At 35.2% G+C, this 26,752-nt stretch overlaps 2 protein-coding genes, 2 long non-coding RNA genes and 1 pseudogene across 6 annotated transcripts in view; 3 read left to right on the forward strand and 2 right to left on the reverse strand.

Annotated features, from left to right (window-relative positions):
- Positions 1–382: 382 nt before the first annotated feature.
- Positions 383–15,184, forward strand: LOC127170578 (signal transducer and activator of transcription 1-alpha/beta-like; annotated as a pseudogene).
- LOC127170582 (uncharacterized) lies at positions 2,191–6,058 on the reverse strand. The gene is made up of 6 exons (XR_007828380.1): positions 5,970–6,058; positions 5,475–5,571; positions 5,325–5,398; positions 4,507–4,651; positions 2,705–2,762; positions 2,191–2,582 (listed from the first exon to the last, which is right to left on the reverse strand). It is a non-coding gene; the product is annotated as an uncharacterized LOC127170582 (long non-coding RNA).
- On the forward strand, positions 11,100–12,697 carry LOC127170583 (uncharacterized). The gene is made up of 4 exons (XR_007828381.1): positions 11,100–11,346; positions 11,759–11,877; positions 12,124–12,224; positions 12,482–12,697. It is a non-coding gene; the product is annotated as an uncharacterized LOC127170583 (long non-coding RNA).
- Positions 14,684–23,018, forward strand: LOC127170859 (signal transducer and activator of transcription 1-like). The gene is made up of 21 exons (XM_051119145.1): positions 14,684–14,796; positions 15,941–15,989; positions 16,103–16,171; positions 16,265–16,351; positions 16,508–16,586; positions 16,771–16,865; positions 17,027–17,178; positions 17,607–17,756; positions 17,867–17,959; positions 18,063–18,122; positions 18,217–18,246; positions 19,457–19,571; positions 19,673–19,711; positions 19,802–19,885; positions 19,997–20,095; positions 20,183–20,318; positions 20,418–20,473; positions 21,963–22,054; positions 22,170–22,309; positions 22,392–22,580; positions 22,876–23,018. Exons 1-21 carry the CDS (start codon positions 14,684–14,686, stop codon positions 22,905–22,907), a joined length of 1,959 nt encoding a protein of 652 aa, XP_050975102.1. The 3' UTR covers positions 22,908–23,018.
- Positions 23,019–24,355: 1,337 nt separating this feature from the next.
- Positions 24,356–26,752, reverse strand: part of glsb (glutaminase b) — a 54,556-nt gene continuing 52,159 nt past the window's right edge. For all 3 annotated transcript variants that reach the window (XM_051118650.1, XM_051118649.1, XM_051118654.1), the window contains one exon: positions 24,356–25,215. In XM_051118650.1, the coding sequence (XP_050974607.1) occupies positions 25,059–25,215 (157 nt within the window). In that variant the 3' untranslated portion in view covers positions 24,356–25,058. The remainder of the gene's footprint in view (positions 25,216–26,752) is intronic.

Raw genomic sequence — 26,752 nt, forward strand, 5'->3', positions numbered from 1 at the left:
GGACATAAAGTTCTGTGAACGAGCAAAATAAATAATTTTATTTTGTTTATTTATTTTCAAAAGAAATGCAGTACTAACTAAAATTCAACAGATTTATTAAGTATCCCTGCTTGTAGAAGTACGGTAGTATTTTATTCTAAACATACATACCATGACTGTACTCTCATATTCTGCAAAAACTTCCTGGTACAGCAAACCTAAACAAAACCGAGCAACTACAACATACAGGTACACAATGCCTTTCTGCTCTGTTTTCTCTAAATATTGCCTTTAAGATTTAATAAATATAATTTTATTTTGTGTAGCACTTTGGACAACAAATCCTTTTTTTAAGTTTTGTACAGACATTTACTGAAGTACATGTGTGATTATGTTTAGGGTAAAACTAAATCATCACAGGAAAGTAGGATGGAACAAGAAAAAGAATTGGACCATAAAGTAAACATCCTGAAGAAGAATGTGCTGGTATGTTATTCAAATTACTATGGCACTTTATTCTCACATTCACTTATTTTTAAAACATGAAGAAGAGGAGTATTTTGAGGTATTTCACTGTGTGAACTATGTGAAGGTATCTTGAAAGTTTCACTAGAGTAGCTTCATTTTTCATCAGGAAATAGAACAGGACATTCAGGTTTTGGAAGATCTGCAATACGAGTATGACTTGAAGTATGAAGGTCAAGGTAAAATAGAGAAATATTAACTATTTCTGCTCTGCTCTGTACGGATATCAAATGACAGTGCACATCAACAGTTTTGTTCAAAAGTGTACAACTATCTAGGCTACACTGGAAATATGTGGCACCTGAAATATGAAAAGCCTAAATATTAATAATTTATTCTAAAGAAATGTTTCACAGAGGACAGTTGTGTACATTATCATTCTTTATATTTTCAGTCGAGGCTGAAACAACGGGTCAAACAACAAAAGAGAGCCAACAGGAGGAAATGGCCACTGAACAAATGTTTACTGACCTAAACATAAAAAGAGAGGTAGGTCAGCAAATACACTTGCAGGCAGAACTAGCTGCAAGTTTGGCCTTGTGAATATTAATATCTTTTATATAGAACAGCATCCTGTATACATATTGTGTGCAGGTGGTGATGAAAGAAATCGCTAATGTACTGACTGTAGCAGAGCAGATCCAGATAACAGTCATATCAGAAGAGTTGGAAGAAGAGACAGCAGATGTCTTGTATTGGAAGTCCCCACAACACTTGTCTGCAGCAGCTGCAAAGCTGGTGAGAACCTCTAGCAGGCGCTGTTCATAATATTTCCCGGACAGAAAATACCCTATAATGACAATTATTATAATGCTACTGTTTTTGTGTAATTTACTCACTCTCATGTTTTGAAAAAGGTGAATTTCTGAAGGACTTCCACATGCACATATATAATTACATTGACTGATGACAGGCTGCCAAGCTCCAAAAGTACAAAAAGTATCATAACAGCAGTCTGTATGACTTTTCTCACATTTCCGGGTTTCTCATAGCGGAAGTCGTCATAGTTAGGTAAAATCCGAGAGCAGTAAATATATTTATTTAGAGCACAAATATATTTTTTGCATTCCCATTTGCTCAAATAGCAAAAGAAAAACTACACGATCGTGTTTTCACGACTTTAAATCAAAGGAAAAAAATTGAGCTAGACTGATATCGGCAGTCAGAAGAGAGAACAATGTCAAATTTACTGTCCCTCCCATAGCGTTAAGTAGTTTTTTGTAACTTGATGAAAAGGTGATATAATACAAAGTACACTCAAAAAAATGATTCTTTAAACCTACTTAATTCAATTATGGACAGTGGTTCCACACAACCAAATTGTTTTTGATGAACATGAATGGAATTTTTTGAATCTATGCAAACTCTTTGTGTTGTGACAACACAGCTGAATGAGGAAGAATTTATGTGAAATAGTAATGTCCAACCAACTCAATTTATTCACTTCCCTGTAACTTAAACCGGTTAAGTTTAGTGAACATGTTTTGGTTTATTAAAAACTGGCTAAATATGTTTCACTTTATCAACATAAGGAAGTTTGTTTCAGACAACTCATTTAAATTATGGACAGCGGTTCCATCCAATTGGTTCTAGTTACTTTAACTAAATGATTTCAAGTTAAAGTTACTCCCTTCAACAAAGCATTTTTGTGTGATTATTTTGCAATGAATCACAAAAGACAAGATGTCACAAATTATCAAGTGTATTTGTTAAACAAGAGCAACAATTACAGTTACAACCACATTACAAAATTACAGAAATATTAAACTACTGTCATTTTCTAATTGGCATATAAAGGTAACCAATCAAACCTTAATCCAGGAACAGGAACTGGCTCCAGAAATAACTTCTGCAGTACTCCAAATGTGTACCTGATTTCAGGAGTTCAAGTTTAGTCCATATATCAGTCCCAGCAACATGTTTTTTCATAGGGTTTACTGCTAAGGTCCTGAAGAACTTTATCTTCCAACACTCCAACATCTGCTGTGCTGTCTTCAATGTCTGCACCTTCAAATCGTATGACATAGATTCCCATGATTCCTCTGGATCACCTCCTGAGTGTTGCCAACGTCTGTATCCTAGAGAGGATATTTAAAAGAATAGAGTACTCAAATTCTTAAATTTACTGTAAATTCTTAAATTTACCTTAGCATTTATCATCCTTGAAAATACCAATAAATAAATAAATAAAACAACTTACCATATACTCCATAATAACACTGCTAGTGTCTTCATTTGGGTACTTCAACGTCATTAGTCTAAAGATGCAGACAACAACAAAATTCATGAGATTTAGCCTTTACATTTTTCTTAAAAAAAAAAAAAAAAAAAAAAAAACACATTTGAAAAATGTCATTATTATTCTGTCTGATCATTTCCTTACGGGAAATACAGGCAAGATGTCCAGATGGAATTCTAACTAACATTACAGTGGACAATGAAACTATAACAGTACTGGACCAGATCAGCACAGAAAGTCACTGTCCTGCAGAGTTTAGCAATATTCCCAATTAAAGGGATAGTTCACCCAAAAATGAAAATTCTGTCATTAATTACTCACCCTCATGTCGTTCCAAACCCACAAGACGTTCATTCATCTTCAGAACACAAATTAAGATATTTTTGATGAAATCTGAGAGCTTTCTGACCCGGCATAGACAGTAATGCAACTGAAATGCTCCCAGACCCAGAAACGTAATAAGGACACCAGTAAAACAGTGTAAAAATCAGTGGTTCAACCATAATTTTACAAAGCAGCGAGAATACTTTTTGTGTGCAAAGAAAACAAAAATATTGACTTTATTCAACAATTCTTCTCCAAGTTACGTCTTCTACCATTATCGAGAGTACCTCTTTGCATAACGCATGCGTGTGATTCTGCTGACGTAGAACATGCATGCGCTGGGCCTTGTTTGCTTGCAGAGGAAAGCAATGTGCATGCATCGTGATACTCTCCATAATGGCAAAATACGTGATTTGGAGGAGAAGAATTGTTGAATAAAGTAGTTATTTTTGTTTTCTTTACCCATAAAAAGTATTCTTGTAGCTTTGTAAAATTATGGTTGAACCACTGATGTCACATGGACTATTATAGCGAAGTCCTTACTACGTTTCGGGGCTTGGGAATATTTCAGTTGCGTTGATGTCTATGCAGGGTCAGAAAGCTCTCTGATTTTATCAAAAAATATCTTAATTTGTATTTTGAAGATGAACGAAGGTCTTACAGGTTTGCTAATCAAAGTCTTACTAAAAGTTCCAGGCAGGGGTGTTGGAGCTAAACTCCAGAACACTGTCTCTCCAAGAGCAGGTTTGGCACGCCTGCCTTGCTTTAGAATGTATTGTTTTTGGGAAGTTAATGTATTCGCAATATCTGTCAGTTTACAGTAATACCATATATTTTATATTTACTATATTAATAACCCAATTCTTATTATATCTGTCTTTTTTGTTAATGCCTATGACCATAACCCTAAAACTCAGTGGCTGGTGAGACAATGTTTTAAAGGGGTCATCTGATCCAAAACTCACTTTTACATGTTGTTTGAACATATATGCATGTTGGCAGTATGTGTACACAACCACCCTATAATGATAAAAATCCACCCAGTGGTATTTTTTAATCATTATAAGTAATATGCCTTTTTTCAAATCAGGTCATTCTCAGCTTCTAGTTGGTGTGACGTCACACCGATCAAGGCCGCTCCCACATTAGTTGATTTACATGACCGTCTTATCTTAGACCTGCCCTAAATGAGCCGAGTGAGAGCTGAGAATAGTCTGACCACCATTATTGTATTTAAAGGAACATGCAACAGAATGGCCCACTCTGAAAAGGGCTGATTTTGATATGGTAAAATGGGTGTTTTTTACACTACCACTGAGAAATTTTAACAAAAGTATGCTATGGACTTCTCATTAAGACTCTAAAGAATCATATCAACAGCATCTGATGACCCCTTTAACATGATTACAAAAGTTTTTGTTGAGTGTAGCTGTTCTTACCTGTGTAGCGGGGACCAAGAGGGTTTAATGCTTTGTCCAAGGACTCTTCTTCGGTTTGCAATCATCTTCATAAGTTTTGCAGTGTGGATCCACCCATTGGCAAAGACAGCTGACACTAATGGACCTATGGTTATTCTGCACAAATCTGTAAACACATGAAGTACAATTTGTTACAAGAGCACCCATATATAGTTTAACAGCAAAGACAAATTCAGTGATCAAAAGATTTGTGTGATTATTGTCATGTATATTATTCCAAAAGGGTGGACATGATCTGGAGCATATTTAAAGTCATAAAATGACTGTAAAAAGCATGATTTATAGTTCAGGCACAGCTTTTCACAAAAACATTAAGTTTATAAAATGATAAACATCACATTTCTGCATTCAAACCATTTTTAAGAAAAAGAATGAGTTAAAAGTACCCATTAAATACACACAAACATATACATATGAAGAGTTCATTTGCAAAAACAAATAAATCCGTTTTTATTAATATTCATAAAACGTTTTTTATTGTAAGTGTGTTGTTGTTTTTTTTTTGTTTGTTTTTTTGTGTTTTATTGTGTTAGTTAGCTGTATTTTTGAGCTATTAATATTCATTCAAAATAAACCAACCACAGTTTGATTGATATTACTTGGAATGCAGAATAATTATTTAAAAAAAAAAAAAAAAAAAAACAGTTATCTGTTCTTGCAAATTAACTCTTAATATATACAAATATACACATGAACTCTTCATATACACACACACGCACAAATACATGCATACATAAATTTATTAACATATAACATATCAATATATCTTAGTGTCTTACTTGTTTAGATTTCTAGAAGACACATCAGCTTCTTAACCATCCACCAGTTCACACTGACAACTGCGTGCATTCCTCTAAAAGTGAAAATGCAAAATACCCTTATTACTTTTGTTTATAAAGGATGAAAAGGCAATACAGCGGTTCACTTACCTTAGCCAAAACTTTTTTTCTCCGTCAGTAAAGTTGTGCCATTCCTTCATTTCGCCAAAATTAGGCAGCGATGAAGAAACCCGTGATCAAACTCATGCTGTTATAAAAACGAATAGCAGATAAAATGTTAAAAGTATGCAGCAGTCGAATGTGGCATTATTTGTACTTGCTTTCGTGCTTTAGCTAACGCTAATTTTACTGGGACTTGAGTAGCCTAGAAAGAGCACAGGAAGGTTTTATTTAACTGCCTATATATCATTAATAAGACGGAAAAGCACTAATTTTAATATTTCGCCGCATCCTCTGTTCCACAAGCACACGTACAAATACACTACAGTCCATATGCGCGTTCACATCCCAACCGCACGAAATCATCTATTAACGGCGCAATATACCAGTTACACTCGTCTGCAAAACAACACTAAAAGCATACTAAAACACTTACAGAAATTAAAGACTTTGACTTAACACAAAGAAGTCTTTAGATTTTCTTACCTGACTGGTACTTCTAGCTCCGACGCCATGATACACCTCCTTCGCGCCGTCTTCATAAAATGCGTTGGAAACGTCATATCCGGTTTTTTGAACGGCGAAATTAAACCGTTTACGTTAGTTTAACGATTGATAATCAAGTAAAATGGAAACTTAAACAGTTTAAATTAATAGAGCTCAATACAATAGTGTTTTGGTGGAAAAACAAATACACTTGTGTTGTTTTAACAATAAATACCTGGGTAAAATGAACAGTGGCACAAAACCATTTTTTTGAGTGTATAGTGTTATAAATGTACATACATATTTTTAAAAAATTAAAATATAAAAAACTGTAAAGGATTTATGATGACGATGACCGTTGAAACGCGTCATCACAGGCTTGTGAAAAGGGTCCATGAGGGATTTTTTTTTTTTCAAATAGCTTATAAATTTAAATGAAGTTCTAAACGTAGGTTCGGGAGGAGCCTAATCATTCAGTCCTGTCAATCATCATTACAAGCCTATATAAGCAGCTCTCATTGCACCGTCCCAGCCTCCGTTCTTCTGGCATCCCTCCACCTCCCCTTCTCCTCCATTGTTTCTGTTATTCTCCCTCTAGGTAATATCGCATTGGGGGGGTCCGAACTCTGCGCTCAAGCCGAGCCTCGGGTTCGAGCCTCTATTAAGGACAATAAGCCAAGTTTGTTTACCATTGCCCATTGTGACTGGATGGGCAGGCGAACTCGTGAAATATTTGTTTCATTCATTGAAAGCATTTCTTAATCATGTTCAGATCTATTGGCGATACTCGGATGTAAACAACAGCATAGACTGCAGAGTTAATGTACTACAGAATACCTTGTTCTGCTAATTTATGCTGTCTAAAAATGATGAAATTATTTTGAATTATGCTGGGAAAAAAACGAAAAGAGAGTCCTCTCTATCAAGAGTCTCGACTCGCGAGAATATGGGGCTTAAATTGAAATTAATTTTCCCAAAACGTACTTATTCTACCCACTAAAACAATAAGTTAAGATAAATAAAATGAAAAAATGGCTCTCATCGTGACTGTTTCGCGTTTCATTTACACTGAATCAAAACAGTATTGCGTCGCCTTTGATACTAGGGACTGAGGCGGGTCAGACCCGGCATATTTTAGGTCTGCTTTAATGCGGCATTGCGTCTTTACAATGAATTCTGAGCCGACACAGACCCGCTTTAGAGCAGCCTTAAATCGGCTGTGTAAAGATGCCTTAAACCACAGAAAAACGTGTAGAAGCTTCTAAGTCATATAGAGAAGGACTTCGCAAGCAGGAAATGGCATAATATTTGACAAACTAAGGTTAATAGGTGGTAAAGATGTGTACCAGCAGTGTTAATTAAGATATTAGCCTAATATTTCACCTACCTGGCCGGAAATGATAACACAAAAAGATTCTTGTTCTGGAAATCCTGGTTCAGTTTGGCCAACCACAAATGCTTTTTGTTCCTCAGACAGTTTTTTGCACTCTTCTCTTTGATTTGTTATAACTTTTGGCAGTCTATAATACTTCAAATGTTTTTCCCAGTCTGAATGATTAGTACCACCTGGCAATAATTGACCATTTTCAGCAGCAATAAGCAGCAAAATATGCGAGTTTGGTTCGATTCAGATTCATTGTTTGCGTTCCGCGCCACCAGTATGGCCGATTGCTGACATGACGTCAAAACACTCTATTAAGGAATGAATTGTAATTATGATCTAATGGCTCTTCAGGTTCACGGTGGTGGCGGAGTGTCTGCAGCGGATCCGTCACCAGCTGAAGAAAGTTCAGGAATTGGTGCAGAAACTCACCTACAACAACGACCCCCTCACTCTTGGCAAGAGCCACCTGGATGAGCAGGCTCTTTCACTCTTCAAAAACCTTATATCAAAGTGAGACTCAACATCTTTCTGTGTCTTTATATGTAGAGCACAAGCTGTAGAAAGAAAAACATTTGCATTTTGTGGTGTGTGTCACTTCTGAAAGATTACAGACCTGGAAATGAAATCTGTTGTGATGTGTCTTTTAGTTCTCTTGTGGTGGAGAGACAGCCTTATATGCCTATACAACCCAAGAGACCCTTGGTGATAAAAACAGGAATTCAAATCACAGTCAAGATAAGGTGAGTTTTAGAGATTGTTATATCAACAAACACTGTAATGGCACTGATTTTAATAGACTGCAATTGTCATTGCTTTACCATACTATAGACTACTTGTCAAACTCCCTGAACTCAACTCTCAACCCAAGGCCAAAATCTATATTGACAAGTAAGAATATCTATCTATCTATTTATTTAATGTTTCTGAATAGTTTATTCTATAAAAATCTCTGACAAATTAAATTTGAATGTGTTTATGGATATTTTTCTCATTTAGAGGTTTTTCTGAGATGGATACAGTGAAAGGGTATGTAACATTACATTAACCAAAAGAGCACAGATAATTGCCAATTACAGTTATTGAATTAGCTCGTAATTAAAAATGCATATATAGAGCAATATATATATATATATTTTTTTTTTTATGCATGTCACAGGTCTTCACTGATGCAAGGACTTGTTGTGTAATGTCCTAGATGTAGAAATTTCCTTTTCTTAGGTACTGTTAACAAAGTTATGACTTTGGATGAATCTAGAGGATGCTTAGCAGCTGAGTTCCGTCATTTGGTATGATGATAAACACTAAGATATTACAACAGATAATAAATATATGATCATTTTTAATTACTGACTTCATTTTTCTCAATTTCCTCTTTTAATTAATCAAGACCTTAAGGGAGAAGAGACCTAGCAGCAAAAGTAAAGAGGTAGGACAAAATAATACGCAAAAGTCACCTAAAGTGAACTGCCAATTATTGCTATTTAGTTGGGTTTATTTTTTTTCTCCAGTTTTCACTCAATATGTATGAGGAGCTGCACTTAATCAGCTTTGACACGCAGCTCGTCCTGCCTGAACTATGCATCGATTTATCGGTAAAGTTTCTGCTGAAAACAAGTTTAAAATACAGTATTTATTTGAAACAATGATAACTGCAACATCAGATCATATGTTTAAACAGATCACATGTCTTCCTGTGGTGGTGTTGTTCGGTGGTTGGTTACCTAGTGCATGGGGCTACATCTTATGGTACAACATGTGCTGCAGTGAACCCCACGTATGGCCATTTCCCATCATCAGTGTTTTTGCATTCTGTTGAGGTCTCCATTTTGACTCTCGCTGTCCATCTGACTCTCTCTTTTAGAATCTGTTGTTCTTCTTGAGTCCGCCACCAGTGAAATGAGGGCAGCTTTCAGAGGTCTTAAGCTGGCAGTTTTCTTCTGTGACTAAACAAACGCTGAACTCTGAGCAGCTGAGAACGCTGGCCGACAAACTTCTTGGTGAGTTCATTTGTGACCCTGGACCACAAAACCAGTCTTCAGTAGCACAGGTATATTTGTAACAATAGCCAGAAATACATGGTATGGGTCAAAATGATCAATTTTTCTTTTATGCCAAAAATCATTAGGATATTAAGTAAAGATCATGTTCCATAAAGATATTTAGTAAAATTCCTACCGTAAATATATTAACTAAACGTAATTATTGATTAGTAATATGCATTGCTAAGACCTTCATTTGGACAACTTTTATGGTTCAGGTTTTCAAATAGTTGTATCTCGGCCAAATATTGTAATATCCTAACAAACCATACATCAATGGAAAGCTTATTTATTCTGCTCAATTTTCAAAATTGACTGACCCTTATGACTGGTTTTGTGGTCCTGGGTCACATTTGTGTTTGAGTAAATGCTCACAGATCAATGAAAAACACATTTAATTATGTTCATTTTTTTTTTTTTAATTTTCAGGTCATGAAGCCCAAGGTGACCCTGAAGGACTCATCCAGTGGAATACATTTTATAAAGTGAGTTTCTACAAATGATTCAAACAAAGACAGTAAGGTTGCTTTTGCTTTCTTTAACAACCTCACATTTGTGTTCCTCTGCTGTCACCACATGATTTACTGCTAAACAAAACACAATACTGCAAAGGGCAGATAATAACTAAAGACTTTTATAATATGTGTGATGCTTTGTAATGTAAAATAACTTTATAAATGACAAGGTGAAGCAGTAGTTTTTTTATTATCATGCTATATTGTGGAATAACTTTTGTGTTTTCATCTAGGCATCTGCTGAGTCTGGTGATTCATTCTGGCGGTGGATATATGAACATTTGGAACTTACTCAAAAATATGTGTTCAACATCTGGAATGATGGGTAGGAAATCTAAAGGTGTTTAACCTTCACCATCTAAATGTTGCTCTTGTGTCATTCATGTGAAAACCAATGCCATTGAACATCTCTGACATCAAAACTGGCTCAGAAGATGGCAGATGCTCAAGAGCAAAGCTGCTATATGGTTTCAAAAGACTTGTAATATAGAGCATGAGTCACGCTGACTACTTTTATATAAACATTCATTATGTACAGGTACATTATTGGGTTTTTGAGTAAGGAGAGAGAGAAGGCTTTGTTGAGAGACAAACTCCCCGGTACTTTCCTTCTGCGCTTCAATGAAAACTCTCGATGTGGAGGAATCATCATCACATGGGTGGAGCGTTCACAGGATGGTTTGTACTGGAATCTTCAATGTTGTGATAAATACCTTGGTGTGTCTGAAAAATCTCTGATGAGATTATCATGTCAGCACAGGTGAACCTGTGATACATTCAACAGAGCCTTACACTACAATGGATCTGAACAGAATGTCTTTACCAAACATCATCCGTGACTATACCATCACTGATGGAGAGAAGGATCCAGTGAATCCCCTCATCTACCTTTACCCAGACATCCCAAGAGACGTTGCCTTTGGTCGCTACTATACCAGCACATCTGATGGTAAAGACTTTTACATTCACATCTACACACTTCATATTTTAATAAGCCATTATTGACCATTGATCTCCAACTTGAACTAACAGGAAAGAAAATAAGATAAGCTTAATCATGAAACAATAGTTTTACTAAGCCAATATTTCCAAGTTCATCCTGTCAGGAAATTGATAACAAATCAAAATAATAATAAATAATAAATAGATAAAAAAATCACCAAATAATAAAGTTAAAAATTGTAATATCTTACACTCTAAAAAACGCTGGGTTGTTTTTTCAACCCAAATGCTGGGTTGAGACCGCTGGGTAAGAAAGTTGGGTTAATTTAACCCAATTTTGGGTTAAAACTGGTCTTAATTTATAACCCAGCGGTGCTGGGTTAGGAACGCGGACTCGAGAGAGAGCAGGCACGTCGTGTCCACCGTACGTCAAAAAGTGCGAGAAGCGGCCATTTTCTCAGCGTCTGCAGATGGAAGCGAGTGAAGGACGATTTTCGGTAAGTAAAGATTAAAAATGTAAAGTCATCATTCATTATGTGTGTCCGGGAGTATTTTAAGACTTGGAACGCGGGAAAAGTCGGAAAAGAGCTTTTATTGTAAAATACGCTGACGCGGTTTTCGCCTCAGAAATAGTCTTAACGGCCTCTTAGCTTTAGATAGCTCTTAGCTAGAGAGATAGCTTTAATACAACGTCTGTGAGTTTCATATGTCATATTTACACAAGATTTAGGTGTTAATAGAGGATTGTTAACCGATTTACATGTTAATTCGTGAACTTTTTTTTCCCGCGATTAAACTTAAAGTAGTTTCCTAAAGAAAACGGCGTCGTGTAATGAAGACTAGCTTAATTATTTTAAGGCTCATTAAGTTTTAATTGTTAAAAGTAATGTTTTGCATGTAATATTTCAGACTTGTTGAACTTTGAATCTTCATTGTGCCGGCACCGGGAGTTAACGACACAGAAGACCGCGTGTGAGAGCAGGCGATCGGCTCGGCTTCTTCAGAAGAGACGGAAAGACGGTATAAAGGTTATAATTCCATATAATATAACCTTTTTTTTACTATTAGTAAAAGAATGGTTGCATTTTTTAGAGATTGAAAGCCAGGGACATAGGAGAGCTTCATTCTTTCAGGATTAATGCTTATTTATTAGAATTTTTTAGAAAATGCGTGTTTCTGTTGTCTCCTGCCTGTTTACTTATACATTTTGATACAACAACAGTATGATGCCTTGTTCACATTTTATTTAAACCATTGATGTCCGTTTTTTGCAGAACTCAACTTTGGGGCTAACACCACAGGCAACTACTTGTGTGAGGAGGCAATTTTTTCTGAGCTTTAGAAAAGAGGGAAAGGTGATTTAAGGCAAGTAAAGGTAATAATTTAATGTTATCTTTTATTTGATTTATTTATTTATTTATTTATTTGTCTAAGAGTAAAAATATGTTTTATGTAGATGTTCAAAGCCAGAATGAGGATAGATTCATTTTTTTTTTATTGATACAAGCTATTTGTAGAAAATAAATGTTTCCATTGTCTTCTGCCTGTTTACTTAATATTTTGATGCAAAAATAGTATGATTACTTGTTCACATTTTAATCAAATAAATGATGTGCATATTTTTCATTGCAGAACTCAAACCAGCTCTGGAGTTAACGGCACAGAAGGCCGCGTGTGGGAGGAGGCGATCTCCTCAGCTTCTTCAGAAGAGACGGAAAGACGGTATAAGGCAAGTAAAGGTCATAATGTTATAATTACATATTATATATTTTTTTTGACTAGTAGTAAAAGAATGTTTACTTTTTTGTAGATGTTGAAAGCCGGAGACATAGGAAAGCTTCATTCTCAGGATTGATGTGAGTTATTTTTGAAAATACATGTTTCTGTTGTCTTCTGCCTGTTTGCTTCACATTTTGAACCGTATGATGACTTGTTCACATTTTATTTAAACCATTGGTGTCCGTGTTTTTCATTGCAGAACTCAAACCAACTTTGGAGTTAATGACACAGAATCCTACTTGTGTGAGGAGGTGATCTTCCCAGCTTCTTCATAAGAGAGGGAAAGGCGGTTTAAGGCAAGTAAAGGTCATAATGTTCTCAGTTTTTTTTTTTTTTTTGTCTAAGAACAAAAAACATTTTATGTAGGTGAGCCAGAGACATAGGTGAGCACTTAATTCTTTTGAGATTGATGCAGGTTATTTGTAGAAAATACATGTTTCTGTTGTCTCCTGTTTGTTTGCTTCACATTTTGAACCGTATGATGACATTTTAATTAAACCACTGATGTCTGTGTTTTTAATTGCAGAACCTAAACCAACTTTGGAGTTAATGACACAGAATCCTGCTTATGTGAGGAGGTGATATTTTCAGCTCGTTCATAAGAAAGGGAAAGGTGGTTTAAGGCAAGTAAAGGTCATATTTTTTTTTTTTGTTTTGTTTGACTAAGGGTAAAAAAAATTATGTAGAGGTTAAAAGGGCAGAGACATAAGAGAGCTTCATTCTTTTAAGATTGATGGGAATTATGTTTTAGAAAATAAATGTTACCGTTGTCTGCTACTGTAGTATTCTAAAGCACTGTGGTAGACAAAGACAATAAACAACCACACAATATGGTTGAAATTATAAAACAGTCTAGTTACCCATCCTTACAGAATTGGATGCACCTCTGTTTGAAAATGGTTACATTTGAACTAAATGTTTTCTTTTTTAAATGTTTTTCTCTTTTAGGCCACTGATGAAGAGCAAGTGGTGACTGGGATGAATGCTGGACAAAGAGGAGAAATGATCTTTCCCCCAAACTGATGCAACAGTGGTTTTAAAGGAGGAGGCCACCTCGGATAATGTCAAAGATGTTGCACGCCTTTGCTGAGCTGATGGGACTTCATGACCACATCAGTTATCTTAAAGAGATAATGAAAATTGGCAGTGATGCATTTTCTGTATGTGATCATGGACTATGAAACAAGCCGTAAGTGTATAGTCTGTAAAAACAAAATGTCAAATGCTTGTTCTGTGTTGTTCAGTAGAAATGGAGTTCACATTCATTCATACACATGCTCACAATACTTCACACATTTGCTTGTGTTAAATGTTATAATGTCAGTGTTAATGTTGTGGTTTTATTTTTAGTTTGTGTTTTAAAAAAAAAAAAAAAGAAAGAAACTATTAACTAATTGTACAATTATTGTACAGTAGTGTTTTTGTACAGTAGTTTTATACAAAATACAAAATTTACCAGACAAAATAGTCAGCAGATATTCAGTGCTTCATTTATAAACTCAGTACCTGCTAATGCCACTTTTTCTGCATTTCTTTTCACATGCATGTTACTTTTGAATGTTTTCTCTTGTTGTAGTTTTTAATAAACATTTATCTTTTGATAGTCATTCTGTGTGTGTTAAAGTGACTTTATAATGATCAAGATTTGTAGATTTAATGCCTAGCTCAATTTTGGGTTCATTTTAGCCTAGCAGTGTAGTAATTTTAAACCATAAAAAAAAGCAACCCAGCATGCTGGGTCAATAATCCAACCCAACTTGCTGGGTCAAAACAACCCAGCGTTGGGTTCGTCCCTTTTTTACCCAGCGCTGGGTTGCCAAAATAACCCAAATTGGGTTGTTTTTAACCCAGCATTTTTTAGAGTGTACAATAAAACAGCTTTGTGCCTGTTTAGAGACTCTTATATGTTTGTGTTTTTGTCCTGGTATTTGCTCACCATTTTTACATTTTGAATGCAGTCAAATTCTGTTCTTTTTTTAGTGAATGAAGACAGACTTTCTGATTTGAAAATCCAAGATGGTACAACAGCATGTCAATGAAGACCACGGGTTGGACATGACTGAACATGATCTGTCAGACTCATCTGATCTAGAGAATTTAGGCTTTGAACTGGTAGAGAATGAGGGTAGAAATGCAAATGGGTTTGATTCCCGGAGAACTGATCAAACGTATAGCTTGAATGCACTGCAAGTTGTTTAGGATAAAATGCATACATACAGGAAAATATTCTTGTGAGTGTGCTAGACATGCATCACTGGTACATGCATCATGGTTAGTATTATATTTCGGTGCATCATTCATCCTGCATCCTGTTTCAGCTTGAACACGACTTCAGCTCATTATTGATGTTATTGTGTTATATTACTTTTGAGATATATGTTAGAATTCAGAATAATTGCAACATTTTTAGAAGTCAGTATTTTAGTGTTCTATGGCGTTTTATCTACTGTTTGTATAATGTATGAGTAAAATTACATCCTTTTAATTACTAACCCAATTTTAATAGCACACGTCACACACCAACTTCAGTAAGCCAGATACAGTATAATAGAAATCATCAAGAAATATCTGCTTCAGTGAATACTGGATAGTGCTAATGTGTCATTAAAACAGTTTACATTCATGAACAGTTTACATTGTTTGGTCTGAATGAACAGGTTTGACATCATCTTTCCACTGCTGAAACAACTGTCTTACAGTAGAAACTAAATTTAACACTTCATAAAATATAAGTAAATGCACAGTTTGCACAAAGGCATTGTCTTTTGTTTATTAATAATGAGTATTTATAATCTTTTTTTCATACACCAATAGCCTTGTGGGCAGCACGCTGACCTATAGCGCAGTTGTGCTTCAGATCTATAGATCTATCTATCTATCTATCTATCTATCTATCTATCTATCTATCTATCTACATACACACACTTTTTTCAGAAATCCAATTTAACCCATTAAAAAAGTGTTGATAAATGGGAACATACAAACTGATTGATATTACGATTTTTTTTTTTCTTTTGCATTTCACATTAATCCCAGATAAATAAATCAAATCATGTAACTGCATTCAGTATCTGTAATTATTCCTATTATTTTGATCAGTTTTAAGTCATGGAGACATTAGAAAAACGTCCTGAGAAAGAGTAAAATGTGTTTATTTTATTTTATGCATGTACGTATTTATTTATTTATTGGTAGAAATGCTGTACTCACTAATATCTGCTTCATCAGATATATTTAGTGTCTATGCTTGTAGAAGTAATATGGTAGCATTTTATTTCAAGCATATGTATCATCACTCATATGCTTCAACAGCTTCCTGGTACAGCAAACCAAAACAAAACCATGCACAGACAACATACAGGTACACAGTCTTTCTTCTCTGTTTTTTCTAAATAATGTATTTAAGATACAATAAAAAATATTTTATTTTGTGTAGCACTTTGGACAAATTCCACCTATTATAAAAACTTGTAGGAGGAACTTGTTCACATGGTTATAATCGTTTCCAACACCCTGAATGAGGAGAAAGCGCTTGATTCTCAAGTATGTTATTCATCCTTTTTTAAAAAAAAAAAAAAAAAAAAACAAAGTTTTGTATACACATTCATCAAAGTGCATATTTGATATTGTGTTCAGGGTAAAGCTGACTCATCACAGGGGAGCAGGATGGAACAAGAAAAAGAGTTGGACCATAAAGTAAACATCCTGAAGAAGAGTGTGCAGGTATGTTACTCGAATTACTATGAAACTATTCTCACATTCACTCATTTTTAAAACATGAGACCTAAATTACTCAACATTGACTGGATATTTCACATTAACTATGTAAAGATACTTTGAACTTTTACCTATATCACAGTAACTGCCTTTTTTCATCAGGTAATAGAACAGGACATTCAGGTTTTGGAAGATCTGCAACACAAGTATGACTTAAAGAGAAAGTCTTCAGAAGGTCAAGGTAAAATAAGAGAAAGTATTTTTGCTCTGTAAAACAAAATGGATATCAAATGACAGTGCTCATCAAAATGTTGTGTTCAAAAGTGTACAACTATCTTTACTTGGAATATGTGGGACTTGGAATATGATAAGCCTAAAAATTTATGATTTATTTTAAAGAAATGTTTCATTCTTTATATTTTCAGTCAAGGCTGAAACAATGGGTCATACAACAAAAGAGAGCCAACAGGAGGAAATGGCCACTGAACAAATGTTTACTGACCTAAACATAAAAAGAGAGGTAGGTCAGCAAATACACTTGCAGGGAGAACTAGCTGCAAGTTTGGCCTCGTGGATATTAAAATCTGTAGGAATGTGTTTTAGCATAGCTACATTTACTGATCTGTAATGTTATACACATAGTTGTAGCATGATAGCATCCTGTATACGTATTGTGGGCAGATGGTGAAGAAAGAAATTGCTAATGCACTGATTCTAGTGGAGCAGATTCAGCTCACACTCATATCAGAAGAGTTACCTGAGTGGAAGAAGAGACAGCAGATGGCTTGTATTGGAGGTCCACACAACACTTGTCTGGAGCAGCTGCAAAGCTGGTGAGAACCTCTAGCAGGCGCTGTTCATAATATTTCCTGGACAGAAAATAGCCTAGTGACAAACAAAACAGAGCAATTATTATAATGCTACTATTTTGTGTTATTTACTCACTCTCATGTTTTGAAAAAAGTGAATTTCTAAAGGACATCTACATCAAAAATATAATTACATTGACTTACTACTGGGCTACCAAGATTAGAATGGTTGTCCAAAAATGAAATTAATTAGCCTAAAAAATATTTATGTCTTTTTCTTTTATTCACTAATTAAAATTCTGATACAGTTACGTCGTTGTACCAGAGTGATGCTGTATACAGAGACTTGCTTACATTCATGTTTATCGTTTATTTATTTATGGCCAAGAACAATGTTGCTTTGTGTTTATGATTAAGGAATGACTTGTTATTATGATCTAATTGCTCTTCAGGTTCACGGTGGTGGCTGAGTGTCTGCAGCAGATGCATCAGCAGCTGAAAAAAGTTCAGGAATTGGTGCAGAAACTCACTTACAAAAATGACCCCCTCGCTCTCCAGCTGGATGAGCAGGCCCTTTCGCTCTACAAAAACCTTATATCAAAGTGAGACACAACACCTTCATCATGGGGGATTTTTAATATATTTTGTGGTGTGTGTTACTTCTGAAAGATTACAGACCTGAAAATGAAATCTGTTGTGATGTGTCTTTCAGTTCTCTTGTGGTGGAGAGACAGCCTTATATGCTGTGGCATCCCCGGAGACCGTTGGTGTTAAAAAATATAGTTCAGTTCACAGTTAAGATCAGGTGGGTTTCACAAATTTTTGTTACAATCAACAGACACTGCAATGGCACTCATTTTAATAGACAGCAATTGTCATTGCTTTAATTCTGCTTTATGATACTATAGACTACTAGTCAAACTCCCTGAACTGAACTCTCAACCCAAAGTCAAAATCTCTATTGACAAGTAAGTAAATATCTGTCTATCTATCTATAGACTGATCAATAAAACATTCGATCTATCTATCGTTTGTTTTTTACGGATATTTTATCTAATTTAGAGGTTTTTCTGAGATGGATACAGTGAAAGGGTATGTATCATTTTACATTAATCCAAAGAACACAAATAAATGCAAATTTCAATTATTAAATTAGCTTATATCTCACAGTTTGTAATTTAAAAAAAACCAAAAACATACAATTGGGGTCCAAAGTTTACATACACCTTGCAGTGCCAGCAAAATGTTAATTATTTTACCAGAATAAGAGGGAATAAGATATTTCACATAAAAGGCGTTTACATATAGTTCGCAAGAGAAAATAATAGTTCAAAAACTGTTCAAAAGTTTACATACACTTGATTCTTAATACTGCGTCGTTACCTGAATGATCCACAGCTGTGTTTTTGTTTAGTGATAGTTGTTTATGAGTCCCTTGTTTGTCCTGAACAGTTAAACTGCCCGTTGTTCTTCAGAAAAATCCTTTAGATCCCACAAATGCTAAGGTTTTTCAGCATTTTTGAACCTTTCCAGCAATGACTGTATGATTTTGAGATCCATCTTTTCACACTGAGGACAACTGAGGCACCCATATGCAACTACTACAGAAGGTTCAAATGATACATTAAGATCCCGGGGGGTGAAAACTTTTGAACAGAAAATGTGTACATTTTTCTTATTTTGCCTAAATGTATATATATATATATATTATTAAATAAGTACAAAATAAGTTACATTTGTTTTTCCTTCTGAAGCATCAGTGAGTGTTTAAACCTTCTGTAATAGTTGCATACGAGTCCCTCAGTTGTTCTCAGTGTGAAAAGATGGATCTCAAAATCATACAATCATTGTTGAAAAGTGTTCAAATACATAAAAATGCTGAAAAACCAATGAATAAGTGGGACCTAAAGGATTTTTCTGAAGAACAGCAGGCAGTTTAACTGTTCAGGACAAACAAGGGACTCATGAACAACTATCACTAAACAAACAAACAAAAAACAACAACAACAACAACAACAACAACAAAAACTTTTGAACGGGGTAATTTTTATAAATTTAACTGTTGTTTTCTCTTGTGGACTATTTGTCATTGCCTTTTATGTGAAATACCTCACATAAATGCCTTTATGTGAAATACCTAATATTCAGGTCAGTACTAAATTAAAAATAACATGCATTTTGTACGATCCCAGGTATTTTGGTAAAATAATTAACATTTTGCATATTCTGCAAGGTGTATGTAAACTTTTGACGTCAACTGTATATAGTTTTGTATGCATGTCACAGGTCCTCATTGATGCAGTGGCTTGTTGTTTGATGTCCTAGATTTCGGGAATTTCATTCTCCTCGGTCTTGGAATCAAAGTTATGACTTTGGATGAATCTAGTGGATGCTTAGCAGCTGAGTTCCGTCATGTGGTATGATGATAAACACTCAGATATTACAACATATAATAAATATATGATCATTTATAATTACTGACTTCATTTTTCTCAATTTCCCCTTCTAATTAACCCAGGTCATAAAGGAGAAGAGACCTAGCAACAGAAGTAAAGAGGTAGGACAAAATAATAAGTAAAATCCCCTCAAGTGAACTAACGATTATTACTATTTAGGTGGCTTTCTTTTTTATTCCCCCCCCCCCCAGTTGTCTATCACGGTGTACGAGGAGCTGCACTTAATCAGCTTTGACATGCAGCTCATTCTGCCTGAACTATGCATTGATTTATCGGTAAAGTTTCTGCTACACGTAGAGTTTTGAAATACAGTATTTACAGTGTTTGAGACAAAGGTACAACATCAAACTCTTGTAACTGCAACATCAGATCATATGTTCAAACAGATCACATGTCTTCCTGTGGTGTTGATCAATCCTATATGTCGTCTATCTAGCGCTTTGGGCTCCATCTTATGGTACAACATGTGCTGCAGTGAACCCCACGTATGGCCATTTCCCATTATCAGTGTTTTTGTCCTCTATTCATGTTTCCATTCTGACTCTCGCTGTCCATCTGACTCTCTCTCTCAGAATCTATTGTTCTTCTTAAATCCACCACTAGTGAAATGGGGGCAGCTTTCAGAGGTCTTAAGCTGGCAGTTTTCTTCTATGACTAAACGAGCGCTGAACTCTGAGCAGCTGAGAACGCTGACTGACAAAATTCTTGGTGAGTTTATTTGAACTTTCGTTTACCTCTTGAAATGGGAGTTAATACTCATAGTTCAATAAACAGCATGTTTCTTTCTCTTTTTTAATTAATTTTCAGGTCCTGAAGCCCAAGGTGACCCTGAAGCACTCATCTCCTGGAATACATTTTATAAAGTGAGTTCTACAAATGATTGAAACAAAGACAGGAAAGTTGCTTTCACTTTCAAACCTCACTTTTGTGTTCCTCTGCTGTCACCACATGATTTACTGCTAAAACAAAACTTAGTGAGAACACGATACTGCAAAGAGCAGACATTAAAGGAGAAGTCCTCTTTCAAAACAAAGATTCACATATAATGTACTCACCCCCTTGTCATCCAAGATGTTCATGTCTTTCTTTCTTCAGTCGTAAAGAAATTGTTTTTTTAAGGAAAACATTTCAGCGTTTTTCTCCATATAATGGACTGATATGGTGCCCCAATTTTAAACTTCCAAAATGCAGTTTAAATGCAGCTTCAAATGATCCCAAATGAGGTTGTAAACCAACCAGCCAAGAAAGAAGGGTCTTATCTAGGGAAACGATTGGTTATTTTCATAAAAATAATACAATTTATATACTTTTCATTGTCATGTCTTATCTTGTCATGATCTGCCTGGACTGATTTTTCCGGTTCATGACAGTTTGGGTATGTCGAAAAACTCCCATCTCATGTTCTCCCTCAACTTCAAAATCGTCCTATATAGCAGTTTTATCTTTTTTGTTAGCATTAGTTCAGCTTTTTTTCTCCATATAATGGACTGATATGGTGCCCCCGATTTTGAACTTCCAAAATGCAGTTTAAATGCAGCTTCAAACGATCCCAGCTGAGGAAGAAGGGTCTTATCTAGCGAAATGATTGATTATTTTTATTTTAAAAAATACAATTGAAATACTTTTTAATCTCAAACGCTCGTCTTGCCTTGCTCTGTGTATTCTGGCTCAAGACAGTTAGGGTATGTCGAAAAACTCTGATCGTATTTTCTCCCTTCAAAGTCATCCTACATCGCTGCAGAAGTACAGACACAGTCTTTGCAAAGTGAACATGCAAAGAAGATCAAACACCCTCTACAGAAAAAGATAAAACTGTGATATAGGACGATTTTGAAGTTGAGGAAGAACATGAGATGGGAGTTTTTCAACATACCCTAACTGTCATGGACCGTAAAAAACAGTCCAGGCAGATTAAGACAAGACGAGCGTTTGACAATGTAAAGTATATAAATTGTATTATTTTCATGAAAGTAACCGATCGTTTGGCTAGATAAGACCCTTCTTTCTTGGCTGGGATCGTTTACAACCGCATTTGGGATCGTTTGAAGCCGCATTTAAACTGCATTTTGGAAGTTCAAAATCGGGGCACCATATCAGTCCATTAAATGGAGAAAAATGCTGAAATGTTTTCCTCAAAAAACAATTTCTTTACGACTGAAGAAAGAAAGACATGAACATCTCGGATAACAAGGGGGTGAGTACGTTATATGTGAATCTTTGTTTTGGAAGTGGACTTCTCCTTTAACTAAATGCTATTACAGGACGTGATGCTTTGTGAATTAACTTGATAAATGACAAGGTGAAGCAACTGTTTTTTTTATTGCATAGAATAACTTGTGTGTATTCATCTAGGCATCTACTGAATCTGGTGATTCACTCTGGCAGTGGATATATGAACATTTGGAACTTACTCAAAAATTTGTGCTCAACATCTGGAATGATGGGTAAGAAATCTGAAGGAGTTTAATCTTCACCATCTCAATGTTGCTCTTGTTTAATTCAAGCGAAAGCCAATGTCATTGAACATCTCTGATGGAAAGCTTCATCCGTTATGTACAGGTATGTTATAGGGTTTTTGAGTAGAGAGAGAGAGGCGGCTTTGTTGAGAGACAAACTCCCCGGTACTTTCCTTCTGCGCTTCAGTGAAAACTCTCGATGTGGAGGAATCATCATCACATGGGTGGAGCGTTCACAGGATGGTTTGTACTGGAATCTTCAATGTTGTGATAAATATCTTGGTGTGTCTGAAAAATCTCTGATGAGATTATCATGTCAGCACAGGTGAACCTGTGATACATTCAACAAAGCCTTACACTAGAACAGATCTGAACAGAATGTCTTTACCAAACATCATCCGTGACTATACCATCAGTGATGGAGAGAAGGATCCAGTGAATCCCCTCATCTACCTTTACCCAGACATCCCAAGAGACGTTGCCTTCGGTCGCTACTATACCAGCGCATCTGATGGTAAAAACTTTTACATTCACATCTACACACTTCATATTTTTAATGAGCCATTATTGACCATTTATCTCCCACTTGAACTAACACAGTAAAGAAAATAAGAGTTTAACCATGAAACAACTGTTTTACTAAGCCAACATTTCCCAGTTCATCCTATCAAGCAAAGAAAACAAAGCACACACACAAAAAACAATCAGTGGAAGATGCAATATTTTATAATAAAAAGAAACATCTAACAATTTGCACACCATCCAGGATATTTGGAATACAGTCAAATTCTGTTCTGTTTTAACTCTAGGAGAGATGAATAAAGACAGACTTTTGGTTTGAAAATCCAAGATGGTACAAAAGTATTGCATGTGGTCTGTCAGACTCATCCGACATAAAGGATTTAATTATCGAACTGGCAGAGCATGAGGGTGGAAATGCAAAGATCATGGGTTTGATTTCCAGGTAATTGAAAAAATGTATACCCCGAATGCATGTACAGTATGTAGGAAAATAATCTTGTTATTATGCTAGACATGACTTTTATAGTTGCTTATGGTTAGTATTTCTGTGCATACCTCATCCTGCACCGTTTCAGCATGAACATGACTTGTGCTGATTGTTATAACTTTTGAGATATATATTTGAATTCAGGTTAACGGACATTTTTTCCAGTCAGAATTTCAGTGTTGTAGAGTTCTAGAGTAGAGAATTTGTCTACTGTACGTATAACGTTTGAGTGAATTTACACCTGTTTAATTACTAACACAATTTTATTCATTATTGCACATCAAAGATGAATCTTTATATACCATTGCTTTATTTGCACATGTACACACACACAGTCTTACACAGAAATCAGCAAGAAATATCTGCTTCAATGAATACTGAGTAGTGCTAAAGTGACATTCAAATAGTTTACATTCATGAACTGAATTTTTGTTCAACTGACTTTTTTTTTTTTTTTTTTTAGTTTGGTCCAAGTGAACAGGTTTGACATCATATTTCCACTGCTAAAACAACTGTCTTACAATAGAAACTACATTTAACACTTCATAAAATATAATGCACTGATGGTTTGCACAAATACACTGTTTTTTATTTATAAATAATGATAGTTTAATGGTATCTGATAATGAGTAAGCTGCTATTGATGATTTAAATGAAATATAGTTTATAATGTGATTTTTATGACTTACCTTTTTTCCTATCATCTAGTAAACTTATTTTTGTTCGCTTTTGTTCTCAGATTACAACATTTTGTACATAATGCAGTCATTTTGAGGGCTCTGCACGTAAATACGAAAATACGACTTTACATTGAAGAATACACGATATTTGTGTGATACGGTAAAAACTAACAAAAATAATGTCTTTGGCAGTGGTTAAAATGTATAATAATGAGGTATAATACAATAAAAGTGATATACTGGTAAATAAAATGCATGCAATGACTTAATAATTCCTCCTTTACACAGGACACATTCTTGCATTGTTGAGATTTTTCAACGCAGATTTAACCCTGTGGGTGACTTCCGGTTCACCGTGCTGTAAACGTTAAACTGTTGAACTACAAACCAGTGTGTTCATAATCCAGATAATACATCAAAATAATGTTAGGACACACCAATTTGCAATATCAAGCAGCAAAAATAGCAGGACCCGGATGAGACCGGTGAACACCGGAAGTCAGAGCCATAAAGCCCGCTCTTACAGCAAAAACAAGGTGGTAAGCTAAATAATTGTACTGCTTTGTGGGATACTTGATTCTGATTTGTCAATCTGTTTTAGCGATCTGTTTTAATAATCATCTTTCATGGCAACGTTTGACCGATGTTTGGTAATGTAAATACAATAGACTTTTCCATGAAAGATTTAATATAGTAAGTTATATATAAGGGACGTTATAAGACTCAAAATATGCAGACATGAAAAACTTACTTTTTAGTATAAGCAGAAAATAGTCCAACACACATAATACAAACGTGCCTCGAGTTTCATTCCGTTCTGCTAAGCTATCTTTTTGTTTATGATTAACACAGCATAAACAAAGAAGATATGTTGGCCAGCAGCCTTTCAATGTCGTGAGCGTTCGCGCAACCGTGCCAAATCTCGCCGTTTTTAATGCAAGAACACGTCCTGCCTGAACGGCTCCTAAATTCCTAAACAGGATTGTTTCGTAACATTCCATACTATAGCCGTTTGCCCTCCGGACAATTATAGCATTGCTCTTCATTGCCCACGCCTCTATCAAATTTCCACAGGCAACAAAAGGATACAATTATACCGTCTTTTGAGAGTTGTTTTGCACAATGGCCATCACCATAACTCACACCCTGTCTTGCCAGGAAGAAGTTGGGAACAAGCCAAAATGTCTTACAACTGCATATACATCAAGGCAAACGAAAAAAGTACACAAGTTTTGAGGAAAAAGAACACTGATATTAAGAAGGAACAGTTACAGAAAAGTGTCCTCTAGTGGTCGTGGAAAAGTTACGTCTCCAGCATCCCATCCAGGTTTTTCTCAGTGCTCTCTTTATCTGCGCCACCGTTCACCGGTGGGTTGTATTTATTGTTGTACTCCTGTAGAAGCGCAAGCACCTCATGATGACCGAAGTGTGTCGCCTCAACAATTGGTGTGTTGCCCCACCTGGAGGACATAAATGTTAGTTTATTTTTATGGTTTCCTTATCTTGTCTGCAACTCTTCCAGCTGTATGATTACTGTATAAATATTAGATGATAATAATAATAATGGTAATATAAATTATTATTAATGCTAAGACAGAAATGTTTCCATTGCAATGCAAGTGTAAAATGAATTTGCAATACAACTGTAAAATGTAAAGTGAACAGTATTAAATTTAAACTTTAACATTTCTACAATGTTAGAAATGTAAATCTCCACTTATATATAAATGATAAAATATATAAAATATAATAAACATAACTTTTTATATATTCTAAATTATTAATTTTATTCATTTTTAAAAAAAAATCAATCTCACCCCCATTTTATTGTTACAATAACAATATAAATCTGTTATATATCTAATATATTATACTCTGTTAATAAATTTAGATTTAACTGTATATGAAATTTAATATCAAAATGCATTAAGTAATTGTACACATATTGCACTCACAAAGAGAAAGTTCTACCTGATTCTTGTTAGAAATCAACTGGTGGCTTGTACATGACTTTTAGGATTTTATCAACATTTTAATTCCTGAAATGTTTTCCAAGACCATCATGGGAAACCTGATGTCTTACAATAATTTATTTTTTAAATAAAAATGGCTAAGAATTTTTTTTTTTTTTAACTGTAAAATTAAAAGCAACAGCAAGCAGCGATTACCGGGGTTCAAGCGCTTTAGGGCATTTAAGCATATATGAAAAATAACATTATTTAGCAAGCCTGTAACCACCTAAATCAATGATTTTTTAAAAAAAGCATTTTTGGCAAAAATATTATGTTTTCTAACGTTTATGACTGTTATAGCGGCAGCTGTGGTCTGATCTTCTTAAAACTTTGCATGCTTATGTAGCATCACCTGTTGCATGTGCTCAGCAGGTTTCCTTTTAGATTTATAGGATTTTGGGTAAATTTGGACAGGCCCCTTTTTTAAACAACCCTGTTATAGCTTCCCAAAGCGTAAATGTCAAAATCTTTTTGATACATATTGACCTAGGGAGTCCAGAGAATTGTACTGCAGTGTTTTTTCCCAAGCGTTTAACTCGTAAATACAATCTATCCGACATGACTTGAACGCACCATAATTGGCAAAAGTAGGATTTTTACATCTTCTCAATCATTTAACAAACAATTTGATTGACAGCAGTGGTTCTAGAGGCAAAGCTGTTTGGAATGAGGAGCTCTATTGTATGATTCGAATATCGCGTGTATGTGTAAAAAAACGTGCAATAACAAAAATGTTATATATGTCCTTATAGACACTTGTGGCACATGGGACCAAGACCGTGCACAGTGTCGGTATAGCCATTTGTAAGTTTTTTCCCTCTTATAGTGCCACCAAGTGGCCAAGCGCTTGCAATTTTTGTCCTGTGACCTCAGATTGAGCTCTTACATACATGTCCGAGTATGGTGAAGATATCTCATTCTGCTCAGGAGTTGTAAGCATTTTACTAAAAGTGGCCCTGCCCCTTTCAAACGTTTTGCCATCCCT

Source organism: Labeo rohita, chromosome 9 (assembly GCF_022985175.1).
Source record: "Labeo rohita strain BAU-BD-2019 chromosome 9, IGBB_LRoh.1.0, whole genome shotgun sequence".
Classification (NCBI taxonomy): domain Eukaryota; kingdom Metazoa; phylum Chordata; class Actinopteri; order Cypriniformes; family Cyprinidae; genus Labeo; species Labeo rohita.